Source organism: Podarcis muralis, chromosome 15, assembly GCF_964188315.1.
Source record: "Podarcis muralis chromosome 15, rPodMur119.hap1.1, whole genome shotgun sequence".
NCBI lineage: Eukaryota > Metazoa > Chordata > Lepidosauria > Squamata > Lacertidae > Podarcis > Podarcis muralis.
In genome coordinates this window covers 12,173,291-12,192,481 of record NC_135669.1, presented here as the reverse complement: position 1 = coordinate 12,192,481, position 19,191 = coordinate 12,173,291, and the positions used below count along the sequence as shown (strand labels likewise).

The 19,191-nt window shown below is 47.1% G+C and overlaps 1 protein-coding gene across 5 annotated transcripts in view; it reads left to right on the top strand.

The window, feature by feature from the left end:
* Nucleotides 1–19,191, top strand: part of SLC37A2 (solute carrier family 37 member 2) — a 61,027-nt gene that overhangs the window by 10,525 nt on the left and 31,311 nt on the right. For all 5 annotated transcript variants that reach the window (XR_013390801.1, XM_077919232.1, XM_077919231.1 and 2 more), the window contains exons 2-5: nucleotides 10,491–10,572; nucleotides 12,808–12,895; nucleotides 14,918–14,996; nucleotides 17,046–17,181. Coding sequence is in view for 4 of the 5 variants with exons in the window: in XM_077919232.1 (XP_077775358.1) it covers nucleotides 10,491–10,572; nucleotides 12,808–12,895; nucleotides 14,918–14,996; nucleotides 17,046–17,181 (385 nt within the window). In the remaining variant the exon portion in view is untranslated. The remainder of the gene's footprint in view (nucleotides 1–10,490; nucleotides 10,573–12,807; nucleotides 12,896–14,917; nucleotides 14,997–17,045; nucleotides 17,182–19,191) is intronic.

Below are 19,191 nucleotides of genomic sequence, written 5' to 3'. Positions count from 1 at the left end.
TTTATCTGCCCCGAGGCATGAGGCAGCCCCGATCCTCAGGTGACTCGCCTCTCCTGGCCTGGAGGTAAGCACTCCTTCCTCCTGCGGGAACTTAGTTCCCTCTGCCTCTCTGCCCTGAGCCTCTGCAGCTCAGGAGAGGCTGGAGGGTTACTGGACCCAGAGGCAACCTCAGCTTCCTCTGACGGGGCTGAGAGTGGAGCACCTGCAGGCAATGGGTCCTCCATCACCTCAGGAGCCAGAGCAGACTCAGCTGATGCCTGCACCTGAGGACCCAGAACAGGTGAAGACCCTTCAGGCTCATGCCCCAGCCCCGGCTCAGCTGGTTCTGGAGGCGAGGAATCCTGTGCAGGCTGGGATTCCTCAGCTTCAGCATCCAAATCTGAATCCCAGGCCATCACAGGCAGGGACTGTCCTTGGGAACCGGGGACGTCTGATAACCCTAAAGTAGACCAATCCAGTGCAGCCGTGCATGGGCTGTTTCAATGCTGAGTTATCATTGGGGATTGGGGGTGCGCGGTTGAGCCCCAGCTGTATTTCCTGTCCAGCTGTCGCTGCAACAGCTTAGAAGAGTGCTATGAACCTAACTGTAGCTGAGCATGATGCTGTAGCATCACATTGATCATGAAACTCCCTCCTCACCTTGCCAATGTGCAGTCCTGTTGGGGGTGATGCCAAACAGAGGAGGTTGCTCCTTTGGGGTTTATACTTGTTTCGTTATTTTGCATATTTCTTTCTTTTTTAAAAAATCATCTTTATTGGTTTTTCAGTTACATACTCCACATACACATATTGTATTACATTTTACATTTATACTTGCTCTTGAGAGCTGACTTCCCTCCTTCCTTCCTTCTGGCTTTTTTTGTATCGCATCTGACATTTTCACATTGTTTTTATCCATTTTGCATATTATTGTTCTTCTTCCATATTTGTCCATAGAGTATTTGTACACAAATCCTTCTATTTACACAATTCTTGTTGTCTATCTATATTCATTTGCAACTACTATTAGTTACATTAGTCATGTTATACATTTTGCTTCTTCTTATTTTTATTATCCAGTACATTTCTTTGTATTTCACATTATGAGGTTTATTTCAGTTCTACTGGTTTCATTATTTCACCTTATCTTTCCTATATACAACATAATTTTTTTCCATTCTTTTTGAAATGTTTCATCGCCCTGTTGTCTAATTTTCACTGTTAATTTAGCTAATTAGAAGAAGCAGTATTTTGCATGTTTCTTATATGATTGCTGTCCAGAAGAGTTGGATTTTGGGGCATTACCACCACATGTGGAGGTATGTGTCTGTGGAGGTGCATCCTCTCCAGCATTTTGGTGAGGTTCTTAGGCATATTAGCACTGGTGATACCCAGATGCCCTGGCTAACACACCACCAACTACAGTGGTGCCCCGCAAGACGAATGCCTTGCAAGACGGAAAACCTGCTAGACGAAAGGGTTTTCCGTTTTGGAGGTGCTTTGCAAAACGAATTTCCTATGAGCTTGCTTCGCAAGACGAAAATGTCTTGCGAGTTCCTGCAGGGGTTTTTTCCTCCCCCCCCCCTTTTCCCCAAGCCGCTAAGCCGCTTATCAGCTGATCCGCTAAGCCGCTTAACAGCTGATCGCTAAGCCGCTTATCAGCTGATCCGCTAAGCCGCTTAACAGCTGATCCGCTAAGCCGCTTAACAGCTGATCGCTAAGCCGCTTATCAGCTGATCCGCTAAGCCGCTAAGCCGCTTACCAGCTGATCCGCTAAGCTGCTTAACAGCTGAGCCGCTAAGCCGCTAAGCCGCTTATCAGCTGATCCGCTAAGCTGCTTAACAGCTGATCCGCTAAGCCGCTAAGCCGCTTATCAGCTGATCCGCTGAGCCCGCTAAGCCGCTAATAGCGCTAATCTGCTAAGCCGCTAATGGGCTTGCTTCGCAAGACGAAAAAACCGCAAGACGAAGAGACTTGCAGAACGGATTCTTTTCGTCTTGCAAGGCACCACTGTACATGCCCCCCGTTGGGGTTTTTGAGGGCAGTTATCTTTGGATGGGCTAGCAGGCTCCTAGGTGAGAGATTGGGGATGGGGGTACTGATGTGAGTAAATGTGGCTTCCCAACGAGAGATTGAATGCTACAAAGCAGCCTCTGTGTTGTGAGAGCAAGAATGTCATTGTGGGTGTTTGCTGATTGCGCTGCTTTATGTAATTTTGGCTGGTCACATTTATTGTACAGTACTTTTTTACCATCCTTTGGTGGTGGGGAGGAGGTGCTTACCTGGCCTTCTGGCAGGTGAGTTGCAGCTGCTTACTGGGAGCAGTGCAAATGCACTAGCAGGAAGCCCAGATGGGGTCCTCTAATGTTTCTAAAGACTAGGCAGGTCTCACGACCAAATCACCTATTCCCCTCCTGGTTAGCAGCCAGGAGGTCAAACCCACCTTGACACCTGCTGCTGCTGTGTAGTCTGATTTTTTTTGGGGGGGGGGGCTTTATATAAACAAACCATATGATAATTTTTTAATTTAATTTAATTTAATAATTTAATTTAATTTAATTTAATTTAATATTTAATTTAATTTAATTTAATTTAATTTAATTTATATACCGCCCTATACCCGTAGGTTTCATGAAAGTTAACAGGATAAAATCAGAAGATAAAACCAGATCATAACAACTTTCTCCTGCTCTTCGTTGCTTCTCTTTTTCTGTCTCTTTCAGCTCCTTTTTGCCTATTCAGTTTTGGCTAATTTTAAAGCAGAAGTGAAACTGGCCGTGAAAAGAAAGAAGAAGAAAAAGAAGTAGTTTCTTACTTCCTGAGGAGGATGAAATAGCAGCAGCGTGGCACTCTGTGCATGCAGGGAGTCTAGCTTTGTCAACAATTGCCACACAGTCTGTTGTGTCTAGGACAGACAGGAGAGGAACAAGGATACAGTGACAGATCCTCCCGCCTCAGCAGTGACTAAATGGATGTAGTTGACATAAGTGATCTCTATGATCCCCTGATTCAAAAAACAAAACATATAGATGGGAAAAGAAAAGAAAAATCCTTGGAGGGGGCTTGAGATGTCTATTTGCCTATTACTAAGTGAAAATGCTGATTAGTGAATGTAATCCACCAAATATGTCTCTTCGAACTCTTTTGGCAACGTGCTGTTACACCAGAGGTGGGGAAGCTGTAGCCCTTCCGAGATAGACTCCAATTCCCATCAGTCCCAGCCAGCATGGACAATGGTTAGGGATGAGGGGAGTTGGAGTCCAACAAGGTCTAGAGGGCCTCAGATTCCCCATCCCTGTGCTATTTATTTATTTATTTATTTATTTATTTATTTATTTATTCATTTTTAAAAAATATACCACCTTTATCTTCCAAGGTTCTCCTCCAGGGCCGTCTTACCCATAGGCATGAGGGGTGCGGGGCACCCGGGCGCCAGGCTCTCAGGGGTGCCAGGCCGAGAGTCCAGGGCCTGAGAGTTGAGTCTGGTGGGCTCTTCTGCTGCGGGCAGCTCTGCACCGCAAGTTTGGGGGTGACCGAGCCAGCGGGCGCCCTCCTGCACACCTGGGACTGGGCAACTGAGGTGGGAGGTGCTGGGCGGATCTTTCCACCTCAGCGCCACATATGCTTAGGACAGCCCTGTTCTCCTCCTCCCCATTTCATCTCCACAAACAACCCTGTGAGGTAGATTAGGCTAAGAGAAGGCGACTGACTCCAAGTGAGCTTCATGGCTGAGTGGGGATTCGAACCTTGCTCTCCCAGGCCCTAGTCCAGGCTTCCTCAAACTCGGCCCTCCAGATGTTTTTGGCCTACAACTCTCATGATCCCTAGCTAGCAGGACCAGTGGTCAGGGATGATGGGAACTGTAGTCTCAAAACATCTGGAGGGCCAAGTCTGAGGAAGCCTGCCCTAGTCCAGCACCCTAACCACTTACGCCACACTAGCTCCCAGAACGTTTCTGAGCACAATTCATAGTTGGTGCTGACCTTTAAAGCCCTAAACGGACTTGGTCCTGTATACCTGAAAGAGTGTCTCCACCCCCATCGTTCTGCACGGACACTGAGGTCCAGCGCTGAGGGCCTTCTGGCGGTTCCCTTGCTGCGAGAAGCCAAGTTACAGGGAACCAGACAGAGGGCCTTCTCGGTAGTGGCACCCGCCCTGTGGAACGCCCTCCCAGCAGATGTCAAGGCAATAAACAACTATTTTACTTTTAAAAGACAACTGAAGGTGGCCCTGTTTAGGGAAGTTTTTAATGTCTGATGCTGCATTGTTTTTAATATTCAGTTGGAAGCCACCTAGAGTGGCTAGGGAAACCCAGCCAGATGGGCGGGGTATAAATAATACATTATTATTATTATTATTATTATTATTATTATTATTAAGCAGATTATGTAGGTACTGCCTTATTTTGACTTCATGAGAACCTAAGAAGACTCCCACTGGATCATAGCAAGGACCTGTCTGGTCTGGCCTTCTGTTCTCACAATGGCTGGCCAGATATCTATGGGAAGGAAGACCACAAGAAAGACTGGTATTCAGAGTCACACCGCTTTTGATGCCGGAGCTATTATATAGACCTGGAGGCATTGGGAACCTTGCAGTCCGTGAATGTAGCCAACCCACTGTCCAAGTTAGTAGTCATCACTATGTGAAGAAGCCCTTCCTTTTGTCTGTCCTGGATCTCCAAACATTCATCATCATTGAATGAATGAAAGCTCCTGTCCTTCTTTCCACTTTGAAGGCATTTGTTACAGAATCTGGCGAAGGACATACCACCTTTGTGCTAACCGTTCCTCCTGATCCTGTGTAGTTCTTTGCTTCCCCTTGTAGTTCTTTGCTTCGCTTCCCTGAGCAGGCTGCCTCTCTTGAGCTTGAAAGGCAAAATGAGTGAGTCTGTGGCTTCTGCTCCTCACCGCAGGCTGAGTAGAGCTGTCCTCACATGGTTGAGTTTCCACCGCTGATCCCATGTGATTAGGAAAACATGCTTTTCCCCATCGCTACTCACTCACTTTGGAGAATGGAAATAGGCCGATGTTATTTCCATTAACAAAAAAGGAACCAGCAGCAGGCTGGCTGACTATGTCTAATATTTTCTCACACCTGCGGCTCACATTCTTCACTTCTCACCTCATTCCTTTAGCGGCATAACTAGGAACAAATCCAATTGAACTCGGCTACATAGGGAGCTGCCATACGGAGTCAGACCATGAGCCCATCCGTATTGCCTGCATGGACTGGCAGCAGCTCTCCAGGATTCCAGGCAGTGGCCTCGCCCATTCCTACTTGGAAATGCTGGGTGTAAATGCACAGTGTATACTTTATCACTGAGCTTTGATTCCTTTCCTGAAAGGAAGATTCTAGTCCTCAAGGTTCTGTATAATGAGCTGTTTAAATGGGAACATAGGGAGCTTCCTGATATTGATTTGGATCATTGGTCCATCTAGGTCAGTGTTTTGTACACTGATTGGCAGCTGGTCTCCAGAGTTTTAGGCAGCTAAATCAAAATGTACTTACAGATAGACAGACAGACAGACAGACAGATAGATAGATAGATAGATAGATAGATGATAGATAGATAGGATAGATGATAGATAGATAGATAGATAGATAGATAGATAGATAGATAGATTAGATAGATAGATGATAGATAGATAGATAGATAGATAGATAGATAGATAGATAGATAGATGATAGGAGGGCATGGCCTGCCACACTCCTTTGCCATGCAAATATGATGTGATGTGTTGCCATGGGAACTAAATAGTGAGGTCTTTGCTTCTCCATGTAGGACTATTTGGGGGAATATTCTGTACAGTGGTACCTCGGGTTACAGATGCTTCAGGTTACAGACGCTTCAGGTTACAGACTCCGCTAACCCAGAAATAGTACCTCGGGTTAAGAACTTTGCTTCAGGATGAGAACAGAAATCGTGCTCCAGTGGCGCGGCAGCAGCGGGAGGCCCCATTGGCTAAAGAGGTGCTTCAGATTAAGAACAGTTTCAGGTTAAGAACGGACCTCCAGAACGAATTAAGTACGTAACCAGAGATACCACTGTATAGGAAGAACCATCAGCAAAGGAGGCAAACACTTTGACTAAGGAAGATATAATCCAAACAGAAAAGGCAGAGAGAGCCAAGGTTTTGGATTTATAGCATATTGGGGCCTCTTTCTAGAGATCTGCTTTGAAAGCAGTGGCTTTTGGTTCTTGTTGGGAGTGTCTCAGTTGTGCCTCCACCTACATTTGGCCAATATTCTGTAGGCAACGATTACAAAACACCATTAAGCCTCTGCTTTCCTTGGTATTTTCCATCCTCGGGGGTGACCTTGATTACTGGGACAGTTCCTGAGCAGTTTTCTTAAGTGCTGCATAAAATGTTTGGAAGCAGCAGTCAAGGAAGTGTTTGGATGCAAAACATTGTCCTGCCCTCTCTCAGGAAACCACAAGACAAAACAGGGAGGTTCTGCTGGCGTGGCTGATACTGGACAGCCCCCGATTCCTACATTCTAAAAGCAGAGGGAATTTCCCCATGCAAACAGCTTATGTCTGCCCCAAAGAAAAACACATTTGACCCTTGCAGAACAATGTTAGCAAATCTGCAATGGAACTTCCTGGACCTCAGAAGTCTACCTGTAAGGATGACATGTCTGGATCACTGGGGGAAAAGGCTGCAGATAAGGGGGGAACGCCAAGGAAGGTGGAGGAAGCTGCCGTCTAAAAAGATGAATGAGACCTTTGGAATATTTGCTGGGGTCGTTTTCAAGCAGGAATGTTTTGAGTGAAAGTATTTTTTATTTTTATTTTTGTAAAAGGCTGGAATAGGTTCTAATATGTCCGGGTGTGGTGGCTACATCACTGGGGTGATGGCCAGAACCAATCGCATGGAATAATAATAATAATAATAATAATAATAATAATAATAATAATAATAATTTATTACTTATACCCCGCCCATCTGGCTGGGTTTCCCCAGCCACCCTGGGCCGCTTCCAACAAAGTATTAAAATACAGTGGTCTGTTAAACATTAAAAGCTTCCCTAAACAGGGCTGCCTTCAGATGTTTTCTAAAACTCTGCTAGTTGTTCTTCTCTTTGACATATGGTGGGAGGGCTTTCCACAGGGTGGGTGCCACTACCGAGAAGACCCCCTGCCTGGTTCCCTGTTACTTGGCTTCTCTCAGTGAGGGAACCGCCAGAAGGCCCTTGGCGCTGGACCTCAGTGTCCGGGCAGAACGATGGTGAAGGAGATGCTCCTTCAGGTATACTGGGCTGAGGCCATTTAGGGCTTTCAAGGTCAGCATTGACACTTTGAATTGTGCTCGGAAACGTACTGGGAGACAATGTAGATCTTTCAAAACCGGTGTTATGTGGGCTCGTTGGCCACTCCCAGTCACCAGTCTGGCTGCCGCATTCTGGATTAGTTGTAGATTCTAGGTCACCTTCAAAGGTAGCCCCACGTAGAGTGCATTGCAGTAGTCCAAGCGGGAGTTAACTACAGCATGCACCACTCTGGAGAGACAGTCTGCGGGCAGGTAGGGTCTCAGCCTGCGTACCAGATGGAGCTGGTAGACAGCTGCCCTGGACACAGAATTGACCTGTGCCTCCATGGACAACTGTGAGTCCAGAATGACTCCCAGGCTGTGTTCCTAGTCCTTCAGGGACACAGTTACCCCATTCAGGACCAGGGAGTCCTCCATACCTGACTGCCCCCTGTCCCCCAAGAACAGTACTTCTGTCTTGTCAGGATTCAACCTCAATCTGTTAGCCGCCATCCATCCTCCAGCCACCTCCAGACTCTCACACAGGACATTCACCGCCTTCACTGGTTCTGATTTGAAAGTGATGTAGAGCTAGGAATCATCCACATATTGCGGATTCATTACAGTTTACTTGGAAATGTCTTAGGAAACTGCTTTGTCCCAAGCCAGCCTCTTTATCCATTTAGCCCTAGTGCTGGGATAGAATCACAGATCTGTAGAGTTGGAAGGGACCCTGAGGGCTATCTAGACTAACCCCCTGCAATGTAGGAATCTTTTGCCCAGTGCTACGACACTGAGATTAAGAATCTCATGTTCTACTGACTGAGCCGGTACTCTGCCACTGAGCTACAGCGCCATCCCTTAAACCAGGGGTCAGCAAACTTTTTCAGCAGTCCACTGTCCCTCAGACCTTGTGGGGGGCCAGACTATATGAACAAATTCCTATGCCCCACAAATAACCCAGAGATGCATTTTAAATAAAAGCACACATTCTACTCATGTAAAAACACACAGATTCCTGGACCGTCCGTGGGTCGGATTGAGATGGCGATTGGGCTGCATCCGGCCCCCGGGCCTTAGTTTGCCTACCCATGCCTTGCCAGTGGTATCCAAACTTTTTTCAAAGAGGGCCAGATTTGATGAAGTGAAGAGCCATGAGGGCCAACCAAAGTTGTTAACCTTTTTTTTAGGATTGAAGTTTTTGACCTTTTTTATGATTTTACCCCAAAGTTGTTGAGCTTATTTTTTAGGGTTGATGTTTATGATTTTACCCCAGGAAATAAACTGCCACAGGGGCTGGATTAAACCAACCAGCAGGCCGGATTAGGCCCCCAAAATGGATTTTGGACATGCCTTCCTTATACTGAATCAGAACCATTGGACTGCCAACTCCAGCATTGTCTCCTCTGGGGATGGGGAGCAAACTCCTGTCCTGATGTCAGCCAGAGGTGAAGGTGCGGGTATGAACTGGCCTTGGCTTTACACAACAGAAGAGCGAACTGCAACCAGCAATGATAAAAAGGATGCAATGATTTATGCAGCCAGCTCTCCAAGGATGACATAAAAAGGATGAGTCAGGTGACCTTGCTGGCTCTTGCTCAATTTATTCCAGCCTCTGTTTCACCTCTTGAAGGTGAAGAAGATCAGAGGCTGGAGGGACTTTGCGGCATGCAGTTCCGTGGTAACGGATGATGTAAATTCTCTGCCCACTTGCTGGCTGGCTTTCACAAACTATGCCTTCCTCTGCATTCCTCAGAAGTAAATTTTGATGAATTCGACAGGGCCTATTCCTATGCAAGTGTGTAGGGTTGCAACCCAAGTGGATGATAAACATGCATATAGTGTATATATCAGAAGAAAGAAACATTCCCCTGGTTTTTATAAAATGCACTTAGTACTGCTGGTTTAATTTTTAATTTTAAAGGATTAATACTAGTGGCCTGTTTTTGGAAATCTGATAGAACTGTTTGGGAAGAAGGAAACTTACATTTTAACCTGGAAACCCTTCATATTTTAATGTTGTCTTCTGGGTAGAAATTGAGCTATTTCCCCCCTCTGTAGTGCTGGAATTCTATTTCTAATAATATAATAAAATTGTAAGGATGTTGTCACTGCAGTTTGGCAATTTGTAAAGGCGTGGGGAAGGGGGTTTACTGAGGTGAAAAGGGAAGGTAGTAGCTGGGGCTGGTGAGCAAAGCGAGCAGAAAAGGTGGCCCCTATTTTTGCAGTAGTGGCAAATCATGTGATCTTTTCCGTGTGGTCATGTGATCTTTTTCCCGTAGCCTTTGGCTTATGCCATTAAGCTCTTTGGATCAAGAACCTGCCCTATTGCACTTAGTAATGCACCATGCAGTGATGGTTGTAACAACAGAACAACAGGCTTTTTAGGATTGTAGCACCTGTCCTTTTGAACGCCTTCCCCAGAGTTAGGCACCGACCCTGCTGTCTTTTCAGTACCTGCTTGAAGAACTTTTTCACACAGCCTTTCATGAAGTTGAAATTGTTCTCAGTCTGCATCTGCACTGGAATTGTTTTAAATATGTTTGTATTATTAAAGGTAAAGGGACCCCTGACTATTAGGTCTAGTCGTGGCCGACTCTGGGGTTGCGGCGCTCATCTCCCTTTATTGGCCGAGGGAGCTGGCGTACAGCTTCCGGGTCATGTGGCCAGCATGGCTAAGCCGCTTCTGGCAAACCAGAGCAGCGCATGGAAACGCCGTTTACCTTCCCGCCGGAGCGGTACCTATTTATCTACTTGCACTTTGACGTGCTTTTGAACTGCTAGGTTGGCAGGAGCAGGGACTGAGCAACGGGAGCTCACCCCGTCGCAGGGATTCGAACCGCCGACCTTCTGATCGGCACGTCCTAGGTTCTGTGGTTTAACCACAGCGCCACCCGCGTCCCTGTTTGTATTATTACCACATGCCATTTGCTGCCCTGGGCTCCTTTGGGAAGAACGGCAGGATATAAATTTAATAATAATGAAATAAGCAGTAGGATTTTCTTTTGATACACGGTGCCCTTGGATGTAGAGTTAAAGCATACCAGTTTCTGTAGCTTAAATGGGGAGTAAAATGACCTCCCAGCTTTGGTTCTCTTCCCCCCAGAGGATGTGGTAGACATTTATTTTTCTGCAGACTGCTCAAGCAAGCTGGTGAGACTTCAGCTGTCAGCCTTCAGAGATAACAGTTAAAGCTTATCACTGTTTTCCATCTTTCTCGCTCTTTGCTCTGTCTTTCATGTGTGTCTTCTTTTCTAGGTACCGGGGATTAATTCTTGTGTTGACGTTCCTGTGTTACACCACTTTCCATCTCTCACGGAAGCCCATCAGTATAGTAAAGGTACGTAGCATCGGTCCCCAGGGGTGAGGGGCTATCTTTGGACGCAAGGGGAGGGCATGCAATCCTATACAGGTTTTCCTGGGAACAAGCCCCATTGAATTTTAGTGAGATCCACTTCCAAGTAAACATTCACTGGCTTCAGCTGTAAGCAGGCATATTTGAACTTGCCCCTTCCTCCACTTCCCTCCTGTTCCTCTGGTGTATCTCTGTAATGTTTTCTAGATTGTAAGCCCCTGGGGGCAGGGACCTGTTCTCTTGTGCCCTTTAAAATTGCATCAGTACTGATGGTGCTATATGAAACCACCATGCATGAGAACTTGGTGTATGGCCTGTCCCTTTTTATATATTAGTTTTTATTAGTTTTCCAAATTTTAACAAGTCGATCCAAATTATTTAAATGTAATACAATTTTTTTAAAAAATTGGTTTCCCGCTCCTGTTACAAGCATATGTCCATTGCTTCCTGATGTTGCCACTTCATTCTTCTTCTTTAATTGCCTTCTCATCCTTCTATTAATTTTAATCCATTTTCATAGCTGGCCTTTCTTGTTTCTATGGAATCAGCACCTTTGTTGTTTGCCAGAATGTATAAAAATCCATTTTCACGTGTGTCTCCCTTCTGGCACTGTGCGTAAAGATAATATATTGGGTGTATGGCCTGTCCCAAGGGTGCCAAGTTGAATAAAATATTGAGGGGAGGGGAAGCTAAGCCCACCCCACGTAATCACAAGATGCACACATACTGTTTGAATGGCAATGCCCCCTCAAATATTTTATTGGGGGTCCAAAGGGACCACAGCCCCTAGGAATTGGCTCCCATCTCCTGTCATGGGAGGAGTTTCATTCCCTTTGAAGGAACAGGTTCGGAGTACATTTCTGAGCACAATTCAAAGCTTTGGTGCTGACCTTTAAAGCCCTAAATGGCCTCGGTCCTGTATACCTGAAGGAGCGTCTCCACCCCCATTGTTCTGCCTGGACACTGAGGTCCAGCGCCGAGGGCCTTCTGGCAGTTCCCTCATTGTGAGAAGTGAGGTTACAGGGAACCAGACAGAGGGTCTTCTTGGTAGTGGCACCTGCCCTGTGGAACGCCCTCCCTTCACATGTGAAGGAAATAAGCAGCTATCCTATCTTTAAAAGACATCTGAAGGCAGCCCTGTTTAGGGAAGTTTTTAATATTTAATGCTGTACTGTTTTTAATACTCGATTGGGAGCCGCCCAGAGTGGCTGGGGAAACTCAGCCAGATGGGTGGGGTATAAATAATAATTTTTTTTAAAAAAGAGTCTCAGCGACCTCCTGGATTCCAACTTGCCACTAGAATCTTGAGTGGCTTTTGTAGGTAGGAATGCTTAAGCCCAGTTTAGACTGCTTAGCTAGGGCCAATCCTGGCCTCAATTGTCCATGCTCCAGTGACCTCCCATCTGACTACTGCAATGGGCAGGGCTGCCCTTGAAGATATTCTGGAGGCTACAGCTAGGGCAGCATGGTTTTATGGTCATTTTTCAATTGTTCCATTTCCTGCCGATTGTTTCTATGTACACCTCTTAGAAATGTGAATCATTAGGCGGTATAGAAATGTCTTAAGTAAGTACATGACTGCTAGGCTGGTTAGTGGGGCAGCCCGATGGGGCCATGTGTTTCTGATCCCAAAACCTCTGTCAGTGAGCTACCAGACCAAATTCAAGGCATTGGTGCTAATCTTTAAAGCCCTTAATGGCCTGGGACCAAGGACCTAAAAGTGTGCCATCCCCACTTTTCGCAACCCCTATGTTTGGCAAGTGAAACCTTGTTGGCAGTGCCACCACCAGAGGCTGCCCAGTTGGCATTGACCTATGACAGGTCCTTTTCAGTGGTGGCTCCCCATTTCTAGGATGTCCCCCTCGGTGAGGTGCATCTGTCTCCCTCATTATTGACTTCCAGGAGATATTTTAAAACATCCCTATTTACCCAGGCATTTGGTGGCTGAAGCATGCCGCTCCTGGCAGCCCCGAAATCACCTGTGGAGAGAATGCTTTGAAACTGTGTTTGCGGTTGTTTTAAATTAATAGAATCATAGAATTGATGAGTTGGAAGGGACCACAAGTATTGTCAGGTCCAAGCCCCCTGAAATGCAGAAATATTTTGCCCAATGTTTTTCTCACCCTGGGCGATTTGGGGAGAATGTAAATTTAATGAATGAATAAAGAATCTCTGACTCATGCGCCTGTTCTCTCTCTGTGTGTGTTTCCCCCCCCCCAGAGTGAACTGCATTATAACTGTTCTTCGCGGGGACCCAATCCGCACAATGAATCAAACAGCACTACGTGGTGTGACTGGAAGCCTTTTGGTAAGGCTGCATTGGTTTTCTGCTGTATCTTTCCCCAGAAGAGCAAACACCCTCTCTTGGCCTTCCTAAAGTGATGGAGGACAGGGCAAAATTGTGTAGCATACAGCGCTGTAAGGTAGGGAAGGACCATAGGTCCATGGCAGAGCAATTGCTTTGCAGGTAAAGAGTTGTGGGGTCAGTTCCTGACACCTCCAGGTAGGACTGGCAAAGCTTCGAGAGTCAGGGTAGTACAGACAGTATTCAGCTCAATGGACCGATGGTCTGAGCTTGGTAGAAAACAACTTTCTGTGTTGGTGGATAAGGAAAAGCTATTTGTGACTTCCGCAACTTGGACATGTGGCTTTCAGAATTGTCATCTGGAAAACAGCAGGAGTGTTGTTCCTTCTTTGACTCTCCTGCTTTCCACAGACTCTTGAGTTGTGGGCTGTATCCAGAGTCCTTTTCCTGGAAACCTCAGGTGACTAGGCAGCCTTTATGGCCAACTTAGGCTCTCTGATCCCAACTGATTCGTATGCAATAACCGGAACGGGATGCCTCGAGAGCCAACAGTTTATTCTGATGTGATTAGCAAGCTTGGCGTATCTTATCTGCCTTTGTTTGCAATGTCGTTGTGGAGCCTCATTAGCAGATTGGTTGCAGGTTGGTTCCCACTGTGCAGTCAGGCTTTACACAGATATATTTCTACAGTGCAATTTCAGGGTAAACTGTACCTTTACAGAGCTGCGTAGGCAAAAAGACACAGGTCCCCGTCTGCAAGGAGCTTACAGCTTGGAATAGGCAATAGGTGAAACAGCAGTGGGAGGGAGGGAGAGTTGGGAAACTGCCTCAAGCTGTCTTTCACCATGTGCCCATTTGACCCAGTACTGTCCATTATTATTATTTCTTGATTTTATATACTGCTCTATACCCAGCTGACAGTGGCTTTCAGGCCAAGGTCTTTCGCAGAGATTTACTGGATCCAAAGCATGTGCTCTTAAGTGCAGGCAAATGCAGTCATGCATGGGTCCAGGTTATACTGAGAATGGGGAATTAAAAAGGAAAACGAACAGCCACATGGACAAGGTGCATTTTGAAGGAGGGGAGAAAGGTGCTGCCGTCTATATGCTTGGAAGAGAAGTTCCATCTATAGGATGCAGCAAGGAGAATGGGCTGCAAGGGAGGCTCGTCTGTACAACAGCCCTGCGAGGGAGGCTCCCCGTGTTCCCATTCTGCAGCCGCAACCTTGATGCATGCATGGCTGCGTTTGCCTGCACTTAAGAGCACACGCTTTGCATCCAGAAAAGAAATGGAGAGGTGGAACACACACATGTGTCTGACATTTTAAAAAAGCCTGTGCTATAGCCCTGCTGGGGACACGGGTGGCACTGTGGGTTAAACCACAGAGCCTAGGACTTGCCGATCAGAAGGTCGGTGGTTCAAATCTCCGCAACGGGGTGAGCTCCCATTGCTCCGTCCCTGCTCCTTCCAACCTAGCAGTTCGAAAGCACGTCAAAGCGCAAGTAGATAAATAGGTACCACTCTGGTGGGAAGGTAAACGGCATTTCTGTGCGCTGCTTTGGTTCACCAGAAGTGGCTTAGTCATGCTGGCCACATGACCCGGAAGCTGTACGCCGGCTCCCTCGGCCAATAAAGTGAGATGAGCGCTGCAACCCCAGAGTCGGCCATGACTGGACCTAATGGTTAGGGGTCCCTTTACCTTTACCTTATAGCCCTGCTGGGACTGTACCGCTTCATAGTGCAGCTAAGAGAACAGTACACAGGAGTTGACCTGGAAACCTTGAAAGTAGGAAATTCGTAAGACCAAAACAGACAAAATGTCTGTGTAATATTCTGCTCCAAAATTTTGTGTGGCTGATCAGCAGCCAGGAACTGCTCTTCCTTGCCCACTGCAAAAATGAAAAAAAAGGGTGGGGGGTGGGGAGCCAGCTGCCTCAATACAGGAACCTGTGTGAGCTTGATATTTCTTTTGCCCAGTGGGGTACGGCTGCCACTGAACTTAACCCATACTGCTGCTTCTTTCAGATCAGGACAACTACAAAGAACTCTTTGGAGCCCTGGATAATGCGTTCCTGGTTGCCTACGCTATAGGAATGTACATCAGGTATGTACTCAGAAAGGAAAGAAATGACACATTTACTTGTTTATTTCTGTTATATACCACCTTGATCTTCCAAGGAGCTCAAGGGGGTGTACATGGGGCTCCTTCTCCCCATTTCACCCTCACAACAACTCTTTGAGTTGGTTAGGCCAAGAAATGGTGACGGGCCCAAGGTTGCCCAGTGAGATTCATGGCTGAGTGGGAAATTGAACCCTGATCTCCCAACACTCTAACAACCATTACGCCGCCCTGGGTCTCTGGTGTGCACTGAGTTTGTATAGATCTACAGTTGAAGTCAGAGGGACGCGGGTGGCGCTGTGGGTTAAAGCACAGAGCCTAGGACTTGCCGATCAGAAGGTCGGCCATTCAAATCCCCGCGACGGGGTGAACTCCCATTGCTCGGTCCCTGCTCCTGCCAACCTAGCAGTTCGAAAGCACGTCAAAATGCAAGGAGATAAATAGGTACTACTCCAGCGGGAAGGTAAACGGCGTTTCTGTGTGCTGCTCTGGTTCGCCAGGAGCAGCTTAGTCATGCTGGCCACATGACCCGAAAGCTGGCTCCCTCGGCCAATAAAGCAAGATGAGCGCGCAACCCCAGAGTTGGTCATGACTGGACCTAATGGTCAGGGGTCCCTTTACCTTACAGTTAAAGTCATGAGCATGCCTGCTTAAAAGGCTCTGTTGGTTCCATAGGACGCATTCCTTAATGCTGCAATCTTGTGAACATTTAATAGGGAGTGATTCCCACTGAACGCAGTGGGATTCAGTCCCCATCTACACTGTGCATTTAAAGCAGTATCATGCCGCTATAAAGAACCATGGATTCCCCCAAAGAATCCTGGGAACTGTAGTTTGTTAAGGGCAATGGGAATTGTTAGGAGACATGTGTCTTACGCCTCCAGAGAGGGGGAAATAGGAGTCAGATCTAGCAAGGCAATCCTTGCGATCTTAATTTCACCAGCTCCTTCAGTGGCATTTGCAATGTAGATTTGGTCTTGGTTTACCTACACCACAGGTGGGGGACCTTTTTCCTTAGCCCAAGGGGCCACATTCTAGTGGCGGGCAGTGCCAAAGACAAATGCGTGCTGAGCAATGAACATTGACCTTTGCTACAGTGGGTTAGTTTTTACAAACATGCAGAGTTCTCTCTCCTCTCTCCTGGCAAGCTGGAAGCATGGTCAGAGTTGAAGGACATAGTCCAGCCAGGCAAAAAAATAACCACTCAAGGAGAATGCAAAGCAGGGCTAGTGGTTTGGGAGGGGGCGTGGTCTGATGAGATCCCCAAGGGCCAGGCAGAGAGGCCTGAAGGGCCGGATATGGCCCCAGCCTGTTTCTCATCCACAGGCCCTGCCTGTGACCAACCAGCGGCTTATGGACTTCAGTATCCCGGCTGTTGTTAAAAGGTCTCAAACAACCCAAGAGGTGCTCTTAGGACAAATCCATAAGATTTGATTACTTTGGCATGGCATGGCAGGTGCCAGCCGCACCGACAGCAATCAGCTCACCTCTTAAATCACGCAGGAAACCGATCACAGATATAGAATTCCCATAAACATGGTCATAACTGCAGGCAGATAAGAAATCTGCTAATGGAGGGCTCGAGACGTCAACAGGACTCTTGTCCACATGATGGATCCTGTTTGCTCTCTTGTCTCCTAAGTAGTTATTAAACAGTCCCATGGGGTTATTTCCAGGGCTGTGTATACACCATTTTTATCAACACGGGACAGCTTAATTGACCAGGCCAGGGCATTGCAAAATTTGTGTCCTTCCTCAAAGACAAAGGGCGTCCAAACCACAATGCGGCCACGACGGCTTCGCTTCCGATGCTGCTCCGTCGGTGTGGGAAATGCGACATGGGAAATAGCTGTGTTGTTGACGATGGTTTCCCAGAAGATTGTGGGAAGAAGCAACACCAGCTTCCATTACTACCGCAGTTAATCCTTTAATTTAAGCAGCCCTAAGCTGTTTCCACATTCATTTCTGGTTGGGCACTGATCCTTGAGAAGTGGCTGTTGTGTTTCATGCGCTCTTCCTTCCTGTCTCCCACAGCGGGGTCTTCGGTGAGCGCCTCCCATTGCGCTACTATCTGTCTGGAGGAATGTTGCTGAGCGGGTTGTTCACTGCCTTATTTGGATTGGGCTACTACTGGAACATCCATGAATTGTGGTATTTTGTTCTCGTACAGGTACGGAGATTCATCACGCTTGCCAACTAAGTTCTCTAGAGCTGTTTCCTTTTCCTAGTACAGTGGTACCTCAGGTTACAGATGCTTCAGGTTACAGACGCTTCAGGTTACAGACTCCGCTAACCCAGAAATAGTACCTCGGGTTAAGAACTTTGCTTCAGGATGAGAACAGAAATCGTGCAGTGGCGTCGTGGCGGCAGCAGGAGGCCCCATTAGCTAAAGTGGCACCTCAGGTCAAGAACAGTTTCAGGTTAAGAACGGACCTCCAGAATGAATTAAGTTCTTAACCAGAGGTACCACTGTGTGGGGTCTCTGAGCAGGTCCCAAGGAGATAGGGTCCAAGGCCCAGGAGGCCTGCTCTTACTTGCTTCTATCAGGGATTCTTCTAGACCAGCTGTTTTTGAACTACAACTCCCATCAACCCTAGCTAGCAGGACCAGTGGTCAGGGATGATGGGAACTGTAGTCCCAAAACAGCTGGAGACCCAAGTTTGGGAAACCCTAGGCTAGATGGCCGACTGTGATTCTGTAGGTCTTTGCAGTTCACACAGATAGTGAGGAGGGTTCTTGGGGAAATCATCTTTCAGATAATGAGAGGAACATATCTGTAGGGCCAACATAGCTTTCTCTTGAAGCAGGTGGATCTGTCTGTCAGCCTGACTGATTTTCCATCTCCCAAGGTGGAACAATTCACAGCATGAAGATTCATCTTGGTTCTGGGTTCCACATGAGGGGGAAGGGTGTCAGGAGTTCAGCCTACACTCGAGTAGGACCCTGGCAGAGACACATGCCCAACTGGCGTGTTCCCTCCCTCCTGGTCGATCGTTCGGGAGCTTCAGAAGCTTTCTTCAGCCCGAACATCACAGCCACCGATGCCAACCGACACCGGCACACTTAGGGATCCACAGAGTTTGTGCAGTCGCGTAACAGACCTCAGCGACTCAGCATTTTGGCTAATCTACTTTATTTACATATAAACACACACGGAGCACTGCACATGGCTCCCTCTCTCTCTAGCATCAGACAGCAAAGAGAAAAAGAACAAAGGACAATAGTCCCGCTTCATGGAACACAGTAACACAAACATCCTGTCTCCGTCACTTCCCTCTCTGTAGGGTCAAAACATATACCGTCATGTGAAAGACAAAAATCCCATGACTGCAATCATAGATCAGGAATTCTAACAAAGAGAAGCCAGCCACTACCCCCCTGACAGCTGTCCCAAGTTTCCCAATACACCGGAATGTGTGCACCTTTGTGTATGGGTCCTTGTTGTTGTTTAGTCGTTTAGTCGTGTCCGACTCTTCGTGACCCCATGGACCAGAGCACGCCAGGCACCTCTGTCCTCCACTACCTCCCGCAGTTTGGTCAAACTCATGCTGGTAACCTCAAAAACGCTATCCAACCATCTCGTCCTCTGTCGCCCCCTTCTCCTTGTGCCCTCCATCTTTCTCAGCATCAGTGTCTTCTCCAGGGAGTCTTCTCTTCTCATGAGGTGGCCAAAGTACTGGAGCCTCAGCTTCACGATCTGTCCTTCCAGTGAGCACTCAGGTCTGATTTCCTTAAGAATGGATGCATTTGATCTTCTTGCCGTCCATGGGACTCTCAAGAGTCTTCTCCAGCACCATAATTCAAAAGTCTTCTCCAGCACCATAATTCAAAAGAATTATCTTAGTCTCTGGTCCTAGTCTCCAGTTAAAGGACAGTAGGACAGAGACTTGATTCTTCCTGGGCCACTTCAGAACTGGCTTTGAAACCAATTGCAAAAAAAGAAGAAAGGATTTATTCTATGGATTTGGAAGCATTGCTAGCCTGATTTAATATAAAGTGGCTTATTGCACACCCTCATCTGGGAAAGGGCCGTAGCTCAAGGACAGAGCATCGGCTTTGCATCAGAAGGTTGCAGGTTCAATCCCCTGGAAAAGACCCTGCCTGCAACCCTGGAGAGCAGCTGCCAGTCAGTGCAGGCAATACTAAATAAACCAGTGGTTTGATTTCATGTAAGGTGGCT